The 17,009-nt window shown below is 36.2% G+C and overlaps 2 protein-coding genes across 10 annotated transcripts in view; one reads left to right on the forward strand and one right to left on the reverse strand.

Annotated features, from left to right (window-relative positions):
• Positions 1-14,977, forward strand: LOC134537935 (uncharacterized). Of its 3 annotated transcripts, XM_063378912.1 has the most exons (3): positions 1-3,709; positions 3,798-4,190; positions 4,315-5,205. In XM_063378912.1, the coding sequence occupies exons 1-3, from the start codon at positions 2,990-2,992 to the stop codon at positions 4,525-4,527; spliced, it is 1,326 nt and encodes a 441-aa protein (XP_063234982.1). In that variant the 5' UTR covers positions 1-2,989; the 3' UTR covers positions 4,528-5,205. The 3 variants fall into 3 exon arrangements, 2 of the variants coding, with proteins under 2 accessions (XP_063234982.1, XP_063234983.1); XR_010076071.1 differs by having other exon boundaries at positions 1-436; positions 3,798-14,977; XM_063378913.1 differs by having other exon boundaries at positions 3,798-5,205.
• LOC134537936 (uncharacterized) overlaps positions 14,127-17,009 on the reverse strand; it is an 18,707-nt gene continuing 15,824 nt past the window's right edge. For all 7 annotated transcript variants that reach the window (XM_063378916.1, XM_063378921.1, XM_063378920.1 and 4 more), the window contains exons 5-6: positions 15,020-15,103; positions 14,127-14,238 (exon numbers count right to left, since the gene is read on the reverse strand). In XM_063378916.1, coding sequence (XP_063234986.1) covers positions 15,071-15,103 — 33 coding nt within the window. In that variant the 3' untranslated portion in view covers positions 14,127-14,238; positions 15,020-15,070. The remainder of the gene's footprint in view (positions 14,239-15,019; positions 15,104-17,009) is intronic.

Genomic DNA, 17,009 nt, shown 5'->3' on the forward strand with positions numbered 1-17,009 from the left:
CGTACGACTATAGTCGTACATGTACGACTATTTCGTAGTTCGGTACGACGTACGTCTGAACATAGGGTCGTACACCTATTTGTACGACTATTTTGAAATTTTGGTGGTTAAGATGTTATGGTTAAATATTTTGGTCTCATAAACACAATATATGCAGTTCTAAAGAAGCCAAAATCGAAAATTGTAATAAAATCGATCTGAATGTTAATCCAATTCAAGAAACAATCGATAGCTTCATTATAATAGTTGAGAGGAATGACAACAGAATGCACATAAATCAATATCATATTGGATACATTATTAAAATATGTGTGATATTGTGTAAGTACCTATCATCTTTGGAACAGTACGAACAATTTAAGAATTTAACAGTTGTTTACATTGTTTGGTAAATATGAGTGACGCCGAAGATGGGCTAAGTTCGCCACCAAAAAAGGTGTGTATTCAGCAAAGTGCAGGTAAACACAGGGCTCAAAAATTTAGAAAAGAGTGGTTGTCTGAAACAGAATTTAAAGAGTGGCTGTTAAGGCCCTGCTACAATTGCCATGTCCCTTGGTCCCTTGGTCCATCATGGCAGTTTGGCCCATGCTCTCATGAAAATGTGCTGCCACAACAGTTATGTCCCAAGTTGTCCAAATGTAAACATTTGAAATACCACCACTAGAGTGCAGTAGTTTTGGGAGACATTTTAACGTTACTTTTTTATATTTCTGAAGTGTTGTGGCCGTTTATTATTTGAGAGGCCACAAAATCACGGAAGAAATAAATGTTTTGTAAACGAGAATAATTATAGTTTTTAAGTTTCTGTCTTTGATGTTGAACAATTCCGGGCGTAATTGAACAGCACTTATTAATATCTCGTCCACCTCGTCCGTAGTTACTTCCATTTTAGCTTCACAGTAGTCAATTCACAAACAATTCACAAAAATTACTTTGTTTATTTTTGTATACTACACTACTACTATTTTCCTGCACGCTTATGTATTTACATTTTTTTTCATTTCATCGATATTTGTTTTCTTCTTGTTCGCATGTTTTTAAAGTTCTTCCAGCATGGGACACATCAATAAGGGACAAAATTATAAAAGTTCGCCATCTGCATGGGATACGGTGGGATAGGGACGAAGGGACAAGAGACATGACATCACAGGGTCACGTGGACCAATCGGCGAGTAGTGTCCAACGGACATTTGCATGGGACAAGTCAATTGTAGCAGGGCCTTTACCTGTACATGGAGACGAATACAAGGCTAAGTGTAAATTTTGTGGGATAACACTTGTTACCGAAATAAGTAACTTAAAGCGGCATGCAACCGGTGGGAAACATACAGCACTTAGAATGTCTGCTACTGCTAGACAAACATCGATTTCTAGATTTATTGCAGCACCTAAAGTTGATTTAGACAAAGAAGTTGCATCTGCTGAAATAAAACTTTCGGCATTCATTGCGGAGCACAATGTTGCTTTTTCTGTTGCAGACCATCTCACAGCTGTCATAAAAGATATCTTTTCTGACCATAAAATTGCACAGAAATTGACTCTTAAACGAACAAAAACATGCAGTATTGTAAATAATGTAATAGCTGCCGATCATAAGGAGAAGTTGGCGAATAAATTAAAGAACACCAAATTCAGCATCCTTACAGATGAATCAACAGACATAGGGACAATAAAAATGTCGTGCATAGTGGTAAGGTACCATGATTTCCAGTCTGGAAGGATAGAGAGCAAATTCTGGGAACTAAGAGAAATTTTTGACTCTTCAAATCAGTGGCGTAGCGTGCCATCTCGGCACCTGGGGCGGGAAACCCATTTTGCCGCCCCCATTCTATAGGTGCTTAATTAAAATTAAATTTCACATGCAATGAGGTACCTTTTATTGAAGTTAAAATAGGATGAGCGGTTTTACAAGCGGATTCTACGGGCCTTATGAGCAGCGAAGTCAGAAATAACTTTGTCAAAATCAATATTAGCAGCCAATTCTTGTTCAATCGACAATATAGTCAAGTTTGATAGTATAGCGGAGTTATGTTCTTATATATTTTTAATGCCTTTTTGGTAATTATATTTAATTTTCGGAGCTCCGAAGTATATGATCAAATTATAATTTTTCGGGGGAATCATTAAAGTATTTTTTTAGTATTATTATATAGCTAATTTTTATAAGTAGTAATAGGGTATGTATTTTATGATGGATGCACCGATTTGTGATGAAACGATTTTATGATACATATATATATTTATTTATTAAATGTTGTCATATAAATTTTGCGTCTTTTTAACTTGCTGCCTCCTCTCACTGTTCGCAACCTTATTAGTATTTTTTAAGCCTGCTATTAGTTTGGGTTTTAATATTTTTTTGGGTTTACCTGCGCTCGCGGTACGGGGCAATATAGGAGTTTTACTGTGTCCCGGTTTGCGGAAGTTGTTTGGTTTGCCCTGGGTTAAGGTCAAACTTTACAGTACAATGCGTAGTACTAAATTCAATGAGTGCGAAAGAGAGGCACCGACACGGGCCGATGTGTGAAACAAAAGATTTTGTATGAGTAATTACATAATAAGGAGTGCCGCTCAACTCGGCTCGCGCGCGCCGGGCGGCGCGGCGTGATGCGATGTTGCCGTTCGTATGTAAACAAACAAACGTTATAAAGAGCTCTGTCAGTGATTTCGCAGTTTTTCTTTTAAATAAATATTAAAAAATTGTTGGTGCGCAAAATTTTAGATAAAAATGGAACATTATAGTGTGTCTGACACATGTAATGAATGAATCATAGATCAGATCTCAACCAGCTTCACCGGCGACCCGCCCCCGCGGGCTGCCGCCCGGGGCGGGCCGCCCCCTCCGCCCCACCCACGCTACGCCACTGCTTCAAATAAAGTTGTGTGCGCCAGTGCAGAAAACCTGTTTCGTGGCTTGGTTGCTTCAATCACAGAGTTTGGAATTCCGTTGGAAAATGTGATCGGATTTGGAGCAGATGGATGTAATGTGATGATGGGTGAACATAATTCAGTATCATCTCGTCTCAAAGAAGCTTGTCCTGGGATCGTGGTGGTTAAGTGCATTTGTCATTCGGCACATCTGTGTGCTAGTGAAGCATGTAAAGTGCTTCCTCGGTCTTGTGAAGATATGGCTCGTGAAATATACAATTTCTTGAAGAGCAGTGCTAAACGACAGAGTGAGCTGAAAGAGTTTCAAACATTTCTTGACATGGAACCTTTGAAAATGCTTCATCCCTCGCAGACCAGGTGGTTGTCTTTGGTGGCAGTTGTTCAACGCATTTTGGAGCAGTGGGATGCTTTGAAATTGTATTTTACAGACTGTTGGTTGTCACAGAGACTCTTAAGTGCAGAAAACATCTTCAATGCACTTCACGATCCTTTTTTGAAACTGTATTTCATGTTCCTTTCATGGGTTCTTCCGAAATTCACAAAATTCAACGAATTTTTCCAGACGAAGAATGTTGTTATTACAGAACTACATACCCAATTAAGAGATCTCTATACTGACATTCTCCTTAGTTTCATGAAAAGGGACTATGTCATGAAAACACCACTCGAGGAAGTCGATCCTGCCCTGGAGAAGTATCATCTTCCAGACACTGAGATGTATTTAGGAGTTAAAGTCCTGCAGCACATTGATAAACCAGAAATCACTTCCAAGCCCGATATTCGCTGTCATTTCTTTCACAGGTGTAGAACTTTCCTCACGGTGAGTTGAATCACTTGCAAGCCTCATTGTTATTTAATTTTAATTTTTGTAACTGAAATAATGATAAATGTTTGTCATAATTTTTCAGGTTGCTGCGCAAGAAATAAGAAAAAGATATAATATGAATGATCCGGTTCTGTCGAAACTTAGCTACCTGCAACCTAAAGCAGCTCTTTCACCAGTATTCAGGGTTAACTGCCCTTCCCTTCTTCCACTAGTAAAAGTAGTCCCAAGAATTGTTTCTTGTGATGATGATGCAAGTTTACAGCGTCTTGATGATCAGTGGAGGGAGCTTCCATTTTCAAGGGCAAGGCTTCCAGAAGATATTGATGATGTAAACAGTCCTGACATTTTCTGGAATATGCTTCTGAAACCAAGCTGTGACACACAAGAAGCTCATTTCAAAGAATTGGCTACATTTGCACTTCATGTGCTTAGTCTCCCGCACTCTAATGCAGACTGTGAAAGAGTCTTCAGTCAGGTATGAAAATATATGCATCATAAATAACTATTTTGTTACCTACTGTTCTTATTTATTTTATAATTTGAGTTTTTGTTAACTGCAATATTGTTAGAAAAATATAGCATGTGTATTTACTTTACAGGTAAATCTAGTGAAAACCAAAGTACGAAATCGCCTCCTTCCAAAAACAGTGAACGGAGCTTTGCTTGCTTCCGAGTGTGTGAAGGAAAGTGGTACCTGTGCATTGTTTCGCCCTACAGCTGAAATGTTATCGCGCATGACATCAGCAAACTTGTATGCATCCAGTGCACCAGAAAACGATATTGTGGATATTCTCTTCGAAAAGGATGACTGAGTTGTTAAGAAATTTTTTTTTTTTTTTTTTAACTTAACATGTGTTAATTTTGGTGTAGTTTTTTTCCTTAGTGTAATTGTTTCCATGTAATTTTTTTCCTTCACGATTGTCATGCCAATAAAATACTACCAAAATGAATAGCAAAAAAATCGCCGGATAAAATAAAAGTTGGTACTCATTAACGTTTTATTTTAAAAATTATAGTATGTACGACTATTTGCTCCAATGTACGACTATTTCTAGTCTTCGGTACGACTTTTGGAATGTTGCAATCTGGCAACACTGATCAGATTCGACAGAATTCCGGATTGGTATGGTTCTGGCGTACAGGATAGTTACTGGAATTTCACCTAAAATATTTCGACACTTTTCCGTGTGCTATTTGTAGATGCTAACAACAAACAGAATAGTCACTACGCCGTTTCGACACAATTCCGTCATTCCTACGATTGTGCGGAATATATACTATTCCGTGTCGGTACAAATCCGGGCCACCTTTCAGAATTTATTTCGTAGACGGAATAGTCACTATTCCGTTCGATGAAAATCCGTTCTTCTACTTAGGGAATCCGGAATAGTCACTATGCCGGGTCGAAACAATTCAGTCGCCCCCGATGACGCCCGAAGTGCAAACACAGAGAAGAGAAGATAACAAAAAAAAATAAAAAAAAAAATAAATAATTATAATTACTTTTAGGCCAAGTGATGTTTAGGAGATATGACTTTTAGGGCAAATGACTTTTAGGTCAAATGACTTTTAGGAGATATGACTTTTAGGGCAACTGACGTTTAGGCCAAGTGACTTTTAGGTCAAGTGATGTTTAGGAGATATGACTTTTAGGTCGTGATGTTTAGGAGATATGACTTCTAGGTCGTGACATTTAGGAGATATGACTTTTAGGGCAAATGACTTTTAGGTCAAATGACTGAAGGATTAATTTAAAATTTTAGGTCAAGTGACGTTTAGGAGATATGACTTTTAGGGCAAATGACTTTTAGGTCAAATGACTGAAGGATTAATTTAAAATTTTAGGTCAAGTGACGTTTAGGAGATATGACTTTTAGGTCAAATGACGCGCACCCTGGTCATTTACCTGTTGAGTGCAGACAGTGCCGTGGTCAGACACTGGCACCATTAAGGCTCTTGTTTGCTTTGATATTCAGGCCTTGATGTGTGTGATTTCTCTAAAATATTGTTTCCACTAAAATTGCATTTGGTATGTTTTCAAAGCTAATGCCAAAAAAGGAGGCACGGAAATACGGAAGCCTGAAATTTCATTCATATAGTTGTCTTGCATCCCTCTCCTTTTAAGGAAAAAAAATACATAAAACACCTATGACAATGAAATTGTGAAACTGATGTCGACCAGGGCTACGCCCGATGTGCCTCACGCCACTGCCGACCCCCTCTCCTCCCACCGCCACCCTCTGTTTCATGCCTCCTGCCAATAACTGCGTGTGTGAGTGTGTTTGGTCGCACTGCGCGAACCCTTTCAGCGCCCACCCTAACTGGAGCAGTGGAGACTGTATGTTATTTAAATAATGTAATTCTTAAACATCTGTAATATCTAATCGTTAAATCTTAATTAACTTGTAATTTTTAAAAGGTTTAAATAGTTATATTTAACTGTCATGTCAATGTACTAACGGTAAGTTTAGCACTTCCTGCGGCCATGACACCCGGTAGCTGGGTCCACGTGCCCATCCACGTGGAGGCGCCCGAGGTATACACGTACGCCTATTGAAACACCCCGCCCCCCATGACAAAAACAAATCACAAAATTGATTGTCATTTATTTAGACTTAAGTCTGTACCAAAACTATGGATCAAACCGATACAATTTTTTTCTCTCTCTTAGTTAATAGGGATGTGCGAAGACTCTTTTTTTCTTTTGCAATTTGAATCGAAATTGAATATCATTTAAATATCTTTTACATTAAAAATAACCAACTGCCACTTTTAGTAAACAAAAAGCACAAATTTGAAAACCAAGAATAACTTACATAATATCAAGATTAACTTATTAAGTATGTTCTTTTAAAATGTAAACACGTTACGATGAGGTATTACATATAACTATGAAAGGTTTTTAAATATCTTTAAAACAACAAGTTCTGAAACACTATGTCAATAATTGTTTTTCCCTACTCTTCTGTTAAATTTTTAAGACTATAACACCCAATAAACTGTCGTACTAGGGATGTAAGGGAACGAACAAATGAAATGTCGGAGTGGGCGCCACCACGTGATGTGGGCACGTGGACCCGGTGGAGACACTCTTCAGAGCGTGACGTGACCCGTGTAGGGCTAGGCCCGGTTCCCTTAGCACGCGATATCGCTCCAGTGGGCTCTTAAGGCGTCCCACACGCCTCGAGGTTCAGGAGCAGGGACACGTGGTCACTCGACTAAAAATCACAAGTTCGACGTACTCCTTTTATTTCAGCTACGTTACAACACGTCTCCAATTGCGCTACACCTACATACACTCAATGAAACTGTTAATAACGCCAACAGCGGGAGAGAATCAGTTTACAGGCTGACCAGGTCACCTCGTGAGTTTAGGACACGGTTTGTGGTTAAATGTTCGAAATGAACTTAAATTTTTTTTTTAAACGAGTCGGTCACCCGGAGTAGGCCTCGCAGATACAAAAAGGTTTTAAGAATTATGAAAAGTCCAGCGGATGTTAAGAGATTAGTTGATTGAAAAAAAAATATGAAGTGCGCGGTGATCACCAAGCATCCTACCCCGGGTGACAAACGGAAGCGACTGCAGAGGCCAGGGCAGCATGGCGGCCGGAAGGCACTGTATTTACCGTTAGTCTCTCCTGTTATTTATTACCACTTATTTAACTAAAACAAATACACTAAAAATTCTATAATAAAATTATACCAAGGTTTCCTTAATTATTTATGTTGAGTATTAATTATTTTAATTGGGATTATGGTTCAAACTGGTTGCGGGTAGTTCCATTTCCCGCCGCGTGGGGTGCTGCGCCGTCCTTACCAACTAGCACTGCAAACATAATCCTGAGGGAATACTATTTAAAGAAAAGACAGGTAGCAATTACGTAACCATTAAAATTGAATGATAAAATAAAAGGGGTCTTGGCACTGACACTAATCTTGCCTCTTGTTGGCAACCTCACACGCACACACACACACCTGCACACGAGGTGGGAGGTTTGAAATAGAGGGTGTTGGTGGGAGGAGCGGGGTGGCGACGGCGTGAGGCACATCGGGCTTAGGGGGGGCGTAGCCCCGGTCGACGTCTAAACATTAAAAGTCTTAAAATATATGACGAATTTTACTGTTTCACATTGTAAAAGTCCTGCTTAAATTAACAAAACAATTTAAAGACAGCTGTGACAATTGCATAAGGTGGCATCCAGTCACTGCTATTTAATATCTACTGACAAACGTGCTGACAGTTCTGATCTATTTTTGATGGCATGCATGGTTACCTTCCATTAGAAACTGCAGTTAGCAGACCTCACGGAGTGGATGTTTTTACAACTCAAACAATGGCCTGAAATCCAGCTTTTAACTATTCAGCTCTGGGAAGAAAAAAAAAAACTTGAATTTTTTTTTTAAAAATTTTATGAAGATGGATTTCAAAGAAATTACTGTTCTATTTGACTTCAACTTTCCGAAGCTCGCACACCCCTATGAGTTAATTATTCATTTTTACCTTGCTACATTTTTCACACACACGCATGCCAATTTTATTGTATTGTCCCTAATAATTCTGTAATACACATGCTTATTAAATATTATTTTATAGTTAAAATGCATCATGTCAGTAAAAATTACACTACATTGGGGGAATAAGTATGTGTTATAAACCATTTTATTTTTGTATTTCTTAACACAATGTCTTTGTGAAAAAATGGACTAAATAAGATTAAAAACAATAACATATAAATCTCCAATTTTAAAAACTAAACTGGCCTAAAAGTAAAACCATAAAATCTGGTCTCTATTCCAAGTGTATAATAATGGTATTTACTTTGAAATTTTAAATTAAAATAATTTTTTTATGGGTGTTTGATAGTGGTCTGAAAGTATTTAAAAATAATATTTTAAATTATTTGTTACCAATAGATGCATTCACAAACAATTTTAATGAAAATAGTTTAACATGTATGAAGCCATGAAGATTTATTTACAAATATGTACTTGTATTTTGCAACAAAAACATACATGGTTTTTATATTTAACAAGATATCTGTGATAATGATTTAAAAGAACTCTATTTTTATGTACATATCAGTTTCATCAACAAAATTATATTCTAACTTAAAATTTTTTACTGTTTTACAAAAATACATTAGGTGTTTTATATTCTTACATTTTACACCATTCTATAATGGTTATATAGGGATGTATCTCTTTTCATTTTACTGCATTTAGCATAATTTTTTTCTTGGATTCTTGTGAAGTTTTTAAACATAAGTTTCAAACAATGTTCAAATTCTATTTTAAATATTCATGAATAATTTGATTTTCTATTTAAAATTTGATCCTAATTAAAAAAACAAAAACAGGATTAGTATAAACTTAGTGCTAGATTACCAAGTAGCAAATATTCTGTAGTTTAAATTAAATCACATAATTTTTTAATATGTACAATGATTCACAAGAAAATCATTTCACATTTTTGTTTTGCTATTAAAAAGCATTTGCACAACACTTATACTGGTTATACATATGAACCTGTATGTAACATACATTGATGAGGGGGAAAAAAATTGTATCATTGTATTTGAAGATTTACCAATAAAATAATCACACTGCAAAACACATAAATTGAACTAAAATGTTATTTTTATTAAAATTTTTTTTTTCATAATTTACAAGTCCATAACATTTAAACAATTGCGAAATCAACCATCTTAACGTTCATAACACACTTTAGAAGCAAATTCATTTATTCCATTTTTATAACAATATGGGGAACTCATTCTGGAAAGAAAAATCTTCCACAAACCAAAATACACAGGATTGTGAATGATTAACCTTGTACTGCGATTGTGTTCCGCAATAAGAACCAAGTTGTAACAAGAAGCAGTGCTGCCATAACAATATTTTTCTAACCATAGAAATCTTACTAGAACATAACATTAGAGCTGGGAAAACATCTCAAAAATAAAACTTTTGCACAAGTTAAAGTTTTTTTTAGCTATTTTGATAAGCATCAATAACTAAAAATTTATCAAGACTATCTGTAAAATTAATATCGCACCCAAATCTACTAGTTTATACACATGATTATACAGCACATTAACATATAACAAACTGAAAAAAAAAAAAAAAAAACTATGTACAATATAAATACAGGCTGGAAAAATTAGCACTTATTATTTTGTATTTTAGCATTTACTGTGGTAAAATTATTTTTAATGCAACTTATTTGAAACTTAATATTTACCTTATAAATGATTGTAAACTAATATTCATATATAAAAATATCTCCACATAACAAACTAGTTCAGTTTTGCAATAAAAAAAAATTTCCCATGATTTTCTAGATTAAAGACAAAACAAAATTTTAATGTTTATTTTACTTACAAATTGGTAAATGCAATATGCTAGCAAACAATAAGTTGCAGGGTTATTCATAGAATAATACACAATTCAACTGGATTAATTAAACGAGGCTTATATTTTGAAGTTATTTAGGATACACGTAACTTGGCTGTATCACAGATCGTACTGGTCATGAAAACTAGTATAGAGAACAATTACCAGAGAATCACCACGTGGTTCAATTCTAACATTTGGAAGAATGCCAAACACCTAAGTTCTGCTGTCATTTACTTCATAGTCTCATATTTTATTAGCCAATCATACACCTTTCATCTGTGTGATCAGAAAATCTGTGGCAAAGATGGTGGATGGTCTGTGTATTAAGATTAACTGAAGTGTTGATAAATCTTAAGTGACAAATATAAATAATATTTAATTATACATGTTTATGTGTCCTAAACTAACTGCAAAATATGAAATTAATATAAGTTGACTCAGGTCACTGGAAGTCTACAATACTGGGCTGTTCATTTCTAAGTGTGAAATGATACATTTCGCTAAAATGAAGAATTAATTTAGAAAATGAGCAAAAATATAATTTATGTTGGTAATTAGCAAAAAAAAATCCATACCAAGATGCTAATTAATTTTTCCAGCCCATAACCATAAATTTTCATATACTTTCACAACCTATTTTGAAGTATAACCAACAAAAAGAAAACATTCTAACTGTTGCCCAAGCTTAGGTTCACCTGCTTTCGGAAAGATACTCTTTAACACACAAAGGGGGATATCTATAAAGTCGGTTTACGGACGATAATTTTACGTAATAACGTCATAAGAAAACATTGATGAAAAATTGCATACTTTTTAATTTTCAAATATTATTTACAGTTTTTGCAAATTTAATTTAAAATGATGAAATTGGACAAATAAATCAAATTTTTTAAATTGCTGCTTTTAACAAGCACGCCTTAACCTATTTGATATTATAGAAAATTTTCTCGCACGGTGGTTGGGTCGGTTCTTGCACACTCAGCTCAGGCGGAACGTGACAATGAGTCATGCTTTCCCGTGCGTGCAGCCGGCGTTCATCACGTCAAAAACTAAGCTCTAAATGTTAAATAGAGGTTTTCCTAAAACAGTTTACATTGTAGATAGGATCCTCATGAAGCTAGAGTGGCCAGGGACATGTGTTTGATCCCGACATTAGCACTGCTGAGATGTACCAGCTCCGAGTGGTTTGGGAGTCCAGCGACATTTTGGCGATCCTGTTGTCATCGCTGTCAATTGTAAAAAAAAAACTATCAAAACGAACAACTCAATGCCAACGAATAGCCTGGACATACACAGGTTTCCAGGAAATTAAACTAATTTATTATTGCTCTTAATATTCAGCTGGCACCAATAAAAAAAAATAGACTACAATAAATGTCCATGAAAAGTCTAAATAGCATGATTGAAAGGTTCGCTAAAAAAAAGTGGCATTTGGAATGTAAAAAAAAAAAAAACACACAAACTAGTTGGATCTTTGCAGAACTAGAAATTCAAACAGAATTTATGACAACTTTTACAGCGCATGCTAAAAAAAAAAAAAAGTAGAATACTTAGTTAAAAAGTGAAAAATACTTTTTTTTCCAAATAAAAATAATAGAATATGAAATTAACTCAGGCCAGAAAATAATGTTTAAAAACAAAAAAGTAGACTTCACAACAAAATTCAGTAATCTAGCTAGCACATCAAGAGCTATAGCAGTTTAACACTTCCATCCAAGTGTTTGACTTATAAAAAAATAAAATTAAAAAGGTATTTCCGAGATTTCAGACATGGTTTCTTGAAATTTCTGTGCAACAAAAAAATTCCAAAATGCATTGAAAATATTTCTCTAACCTAAGGTAATTTCATTGCATTTTCAAATCATTCACAAGGTCAGGTACCAAACTAATTTACAAACACATAAAACTTATTTCATTATGTACTAATCAAATGTTTCATTATTTTTAAACCTTTTTTTAAGTTTTTCTTCTACATGTAAATTTTTATTACATTCTTTCTACAGTGAAACCTTGCTACTACAATAAATTACAGAGAGAAAATATATTCTGGTAATGACTACTGTAATAGCCTAATACGTAATGATTAAATAGTTCCTGAAGTTACATTTCCATGCCTTCCAAGTTGTAAAGAAAAAAAATACCATAAAATTTGCTACAAATTTTATTATGAACAAGAAAGTCTGTACTGAGTTTGTTGTCTCTCTAATCCTTTTAATTTTGTTGGCAAACCTCCACATGACCACGGCTGCGGTGTTCTCCCTCTAGCAGGTATTTTGACCAATCACGTTCATGCGCTCTCAGCTCTGGGAACAGTTTCAGTATAAAACAATGACGACAGCTGTCGTGTCCATCCTGGTCCCTAGGCCTGCTGTTTCCCTGGCATGAGTGCAGTGTAACAAAGTGCTTCGAGCGGTGCCGGCGGCCGGTGTGACGAGCCACAGTGTAATCTGACTGTCTCCCACGCATCTCGTGCGTCCCGCTCGCCGCGCGCCGGTGCGTGGGAGTCGGTCGTAGCTTGCCTCTCATCCGCGACGGACGCATCTGAGTGCCCCTAGCGACTCGTGAGTGGTTCGCCGTTACGACATGGACCGAACTAAGTGGCGTCTCGAGGGGTCGCTGTTGCCCTGCCCCCTGCTGCAAGCCACGAGGTGAGAACCCGTCCACTCCCCGAGTTCCAGGCTGGCCGGCGCTCTCGTCACGACAGGGGTCGGAGAGGCAGGTGTCGTCAACTATAAACTCTACATCTGGACAGTCTCTCCTGCCTGAACCTCTTTGGGAGGGGGGGGGATGAAGCTGCTGACAACACCCTGAATGTGAACAGTGGAGGTGGAGCGCCCTCTTCCCCTCCATACTGTGGCTGTGGACCACCTTTGCCTTATGCTGCTGCCGCATTCTCACTTTACTTGAAGCTAAATGCTGCTTGAAGTTTTAAAAGTTAGAATATTATCTGCACTTAAGAAAACAGCATCAAGGAAACTCTCTCGTGAATACAGCATAAATTTACGATTTGTACAGTCAAACTGACAGTGCATTACAAAACTCTCGTACTTTCACTCGTATTAGCAAGGTTTCTCCGTAGTTCTTTAGTCTTTTTTTAACACTCATGAACGCACTCCTATAAACACAAATGGCATCTTCATCCAGCACACAGACTGCAAGCTTTATATCACTCAGCTTTGAAAAGAAAACTCCAAGGGCCCTATTTGTAGCTGTAACACAGTTTATATCATCGCTGATAGGTCTTTATTTAAGATTCCTTATGCAACAAGTAATGAATCACATAAACGTACCTTAAAACTCTGGACAGTGAAATTAGTTACCTACTATTTGATACCGACATACACATCACTAGAAACACTTTAATTCTCTTCCACCTGATGGATGTGTTTTGAAGGTTGACTAACTGCCCAAGTCAATGAAAGGATAGTAAATTTACACAAGCAAATATTTTTAATTTATCTAATGCTGTGACGAAGGAAAAAGCAGTGTAATAACCCATTTACTCCTGAGCTAAACACAAAAAATACTGCTGCACTCTTTGGAACTACAACTGGACAGAAATTAGTTGCATTTCTCCTACAGATATCAGAATTTGTAAAATGTTTTAAATGATTTCCTAAAAACAAGGTACAACAAATTCAAACTATGCAATACAACTAAATACAAGTTTAAACTTATATTGAACACCATAAGGGTATTAAGGAAGACAGATGAAGTGAAATTCATATGGAAGTCAGGTTGTAAATATATAATATGTATAGCAATCAGAGATTACATACGCACAAAATAGGGCCCCTAAATAATACTTGTTTGCTCGTGGTGGTATGGTAGTACAGTGAAACTAATATTAAATTTGTACAATCAACTAACTCATCATAAAAACATGATAAATTTTTAAACAACACTCCCTGCAGTCGTCATCTGGCTACGCTTTGCAAACAGCATCAAACACGTCTTAATATGAACTTTTCCAAGCCACTTATTCAACAAAACAAGGTGTTCACTACCCTAAATAACCACATTCAAAACAAAGCTACCAACTTTGCAGGACAATCTCAAATGTTCCTTGTAGCAGCCTGCTCTCGGAGTGTCTTTACAGTGCACTGCATGGCAGATTTCCTTTACTTCTGGGAAAACAAATGTACACAATAAAACCAGATTAGTGCTAAATTAGTCAGTTATCGTTGACGAAACGAGCCTTTAGTAACTATACAGCATTCAAACAACACTAAGCAAGCAACAATAAAGAATTTTTGCAAAGATAACATTCAATAGAAAGCCAGGCACACCAAATAACATTTAACATAGACTTCTGATGTAAAGGCTACTCCATTTGTTATATTCCGCCAAACAACAAGTTGAATAAAACACAACATACACTACTAGAGTTTTAATAAAAATGGAAAGGAGCATTACTTGATTATGTTCCATATTTTACACAGGACTACATCCATGTATGGTCTGTATATGACAACAGTTATAAAATTTTTGAAACAGCAACACTTCTGCTTGTTTTATCACAGATTAGCACTAGCAACGAATTTCCTTCTTATTCTGGGAGACATTCTAGAGAATTCAAGAGAAAAATTCACAACAATTCAAACTGTGCCATCACTCTAAGCAAATTTTAGATACAACTCCGTACTTTCAGCTATAGTTCATAGTATTACCATAAATGTATGGTAACTTTTTATCATCCTAAACTGCAAAAGTTATTTTACATAAGTTAACACCTGATAAACACTTAAAAACACAAACAACAAATAATGACTAAAATTTTAAAACCATCAAAGCTTAAAATCAAAAATAAATAAAACAAATAAAATATCCTACATACTCTATAAAACAAAGAAAATAAATTAAAAACCATAACAGTTAAATTGGACAGCTAAGAATAATCAAACTCACAAGATTCGCCACATCACTGATATTAATGTTAACTTGGGAAACGGTTGGCAGTTAGTGCTGGTGGTGAGCGCTATGTTGGTGCAACTGTAACCAAAAAGTAGTGCTTTAGTCTACTTGACAACACAAAACCTTTTATAAGTAAGAGGCACGATACAAAACACAACAAAAACATGAAAGAGCTCATCTAGTCGAAATAATGTACAAAAGGAAAAAATTAATACGGTACAACCCCGGATAACCAAACTATTTTCGGATGTTACGCCACGAACATCTATTACTATTTTTATTTTTATCTAATTACAGTATGGAATTCTGAAATGTTTTGAAGGTCAACACTCAAAACTCTCTTTGTAGGCTACACTTATGTTCTTTATTATGATTTAAATTACATTTTTATGATTGTAGTACATTCATAGTATATACTAAGTCAAATCAACGCTCATCCAAAAAACTCAGAAATTTTCTTTTGTTTCTTGCGTCTCTCCCGACTTTATCAAGCAGCAATGTTCAGCCACTACCGCACACGCGGTTATAGCCGTGCAGTACTGTATGCGTTCACTGTTTCTGGATTTGCATTTCGGAGGCAGTTTGGATAGCCCGAGCTTGGTTAACCAGGGTCTTGCTGTACACACGAGGTACCTACAGGTATCACATCAGACCACAAATAATAGCGGGTCTTTAGAAGCTAACTGTCCAACCAGTTGGCTGAGTGAATACAGATTTTCTGGCCCGTGAGCCAAAGTCACAGGGTTCAATAATTTGTGAAAAATTTATCTGCAATGTTAAGGGCTAGGTGTTGGGCCGCCTCTTAAGTGGCCCGCCTCGTCAGGGGTGTGTGTGTCGGCGAGGCAGGATGATAAACGCGACGCTCGCTGGTGCTTCTAGCGCGGTGTCTCCTCTGGACTGGCGCGCAGTCTTCTCCCAGTGCACATCAGCGGTGACCGTAACATTATATGGCGGAGAAATGATGATAAAGGGGTGATGAAAGTCCCTTAAGTGCTTTCAAGACTCTGTGCTGGTTGTTTTACACCTAAAAATTACTCTGAAAACGTGCATTTTAGCCATTTTAACTCTTCTAATACAGTTTAAAAACTTAATACGAAATCAAAAGTACTTTTTGGCCCTCAGCGAACTCTTAAATGCTTTTCGTAAGCAGACCCCACTCGGATATCTCGCGTTGTTTTCCCTGAAGCTCTGCGCACCGTGTGAGTGCCCGGGTGGGCGGGGGCCTTAACTTTCACACTGCCTGAGACAACCCTAAGGATCAGCAGCTGATGACATGGGAAGTGGCCCGCCCACAACAGCTATTCCCTTCTCGCAGCAGCCTGTCCCTGTCTCATCAGTCATCTTGCAAGATAATAACATACTCTAAACAAACATATGTGACTTACAGAATTAACTTTAAAATGATTTCCTGGTCAGTAACAGTTTGCCCTGTCATCATTTCCACCAACACCACATACAACCACTGAGAGCCTGAAAAAGAAAACTAATACATTACTTGTATGAATAAACTTTTAAACAAGCAAAAGACTAGATACGTTTGATTAATCTGAAAATAAACATACAAATTGATGAGGACACATGAAAACATAATTATCAGTCCGGAGGGCTATGGGATGAACCCAGAAAAAATAGAAATAACAGAGACTTTTACACAAAACAATTTACACAGTGGTCATCTTGATTTTTCATTAGTAAAAACAAATAAAATTATAATTATATTAAAAGAAACTCAAAAATACACTTTCTATGTTGTATGAACTAAAAAGTATAAAATAATCTTAAAATTTAAGTAATTTGTTAAATAGCAACAGAGTGAACTTTAAATCTGTATAAAATATTTTTTTTTTAATTGGCTTAAAATAAGTAATAAACAAAACAAATAATTTTAATGAAAAAAAAGTATGAGGTGCTTGATATCAGCTGTCGTAAATTTTCTACCACTAATAACTATTCTTTAGGAGAGAGTCACTATGAAAATGACGAG

This window comes from Bacillus rossius, chromosome 12 (genome assembly GCF_032445375.1).
Source record: "Bacillus rossius redtenbacheri isolate Brsri chromosome 12, Brsri_v3, whole genome shotgun sequence".
Taxonomy (NCBI): domain Eukaryota; kingdom Metazoa; phylum Arthropoda; class Insecta; order Phasmatodea; family Bacillidae; genus Bacillus; species Bacillus rossius.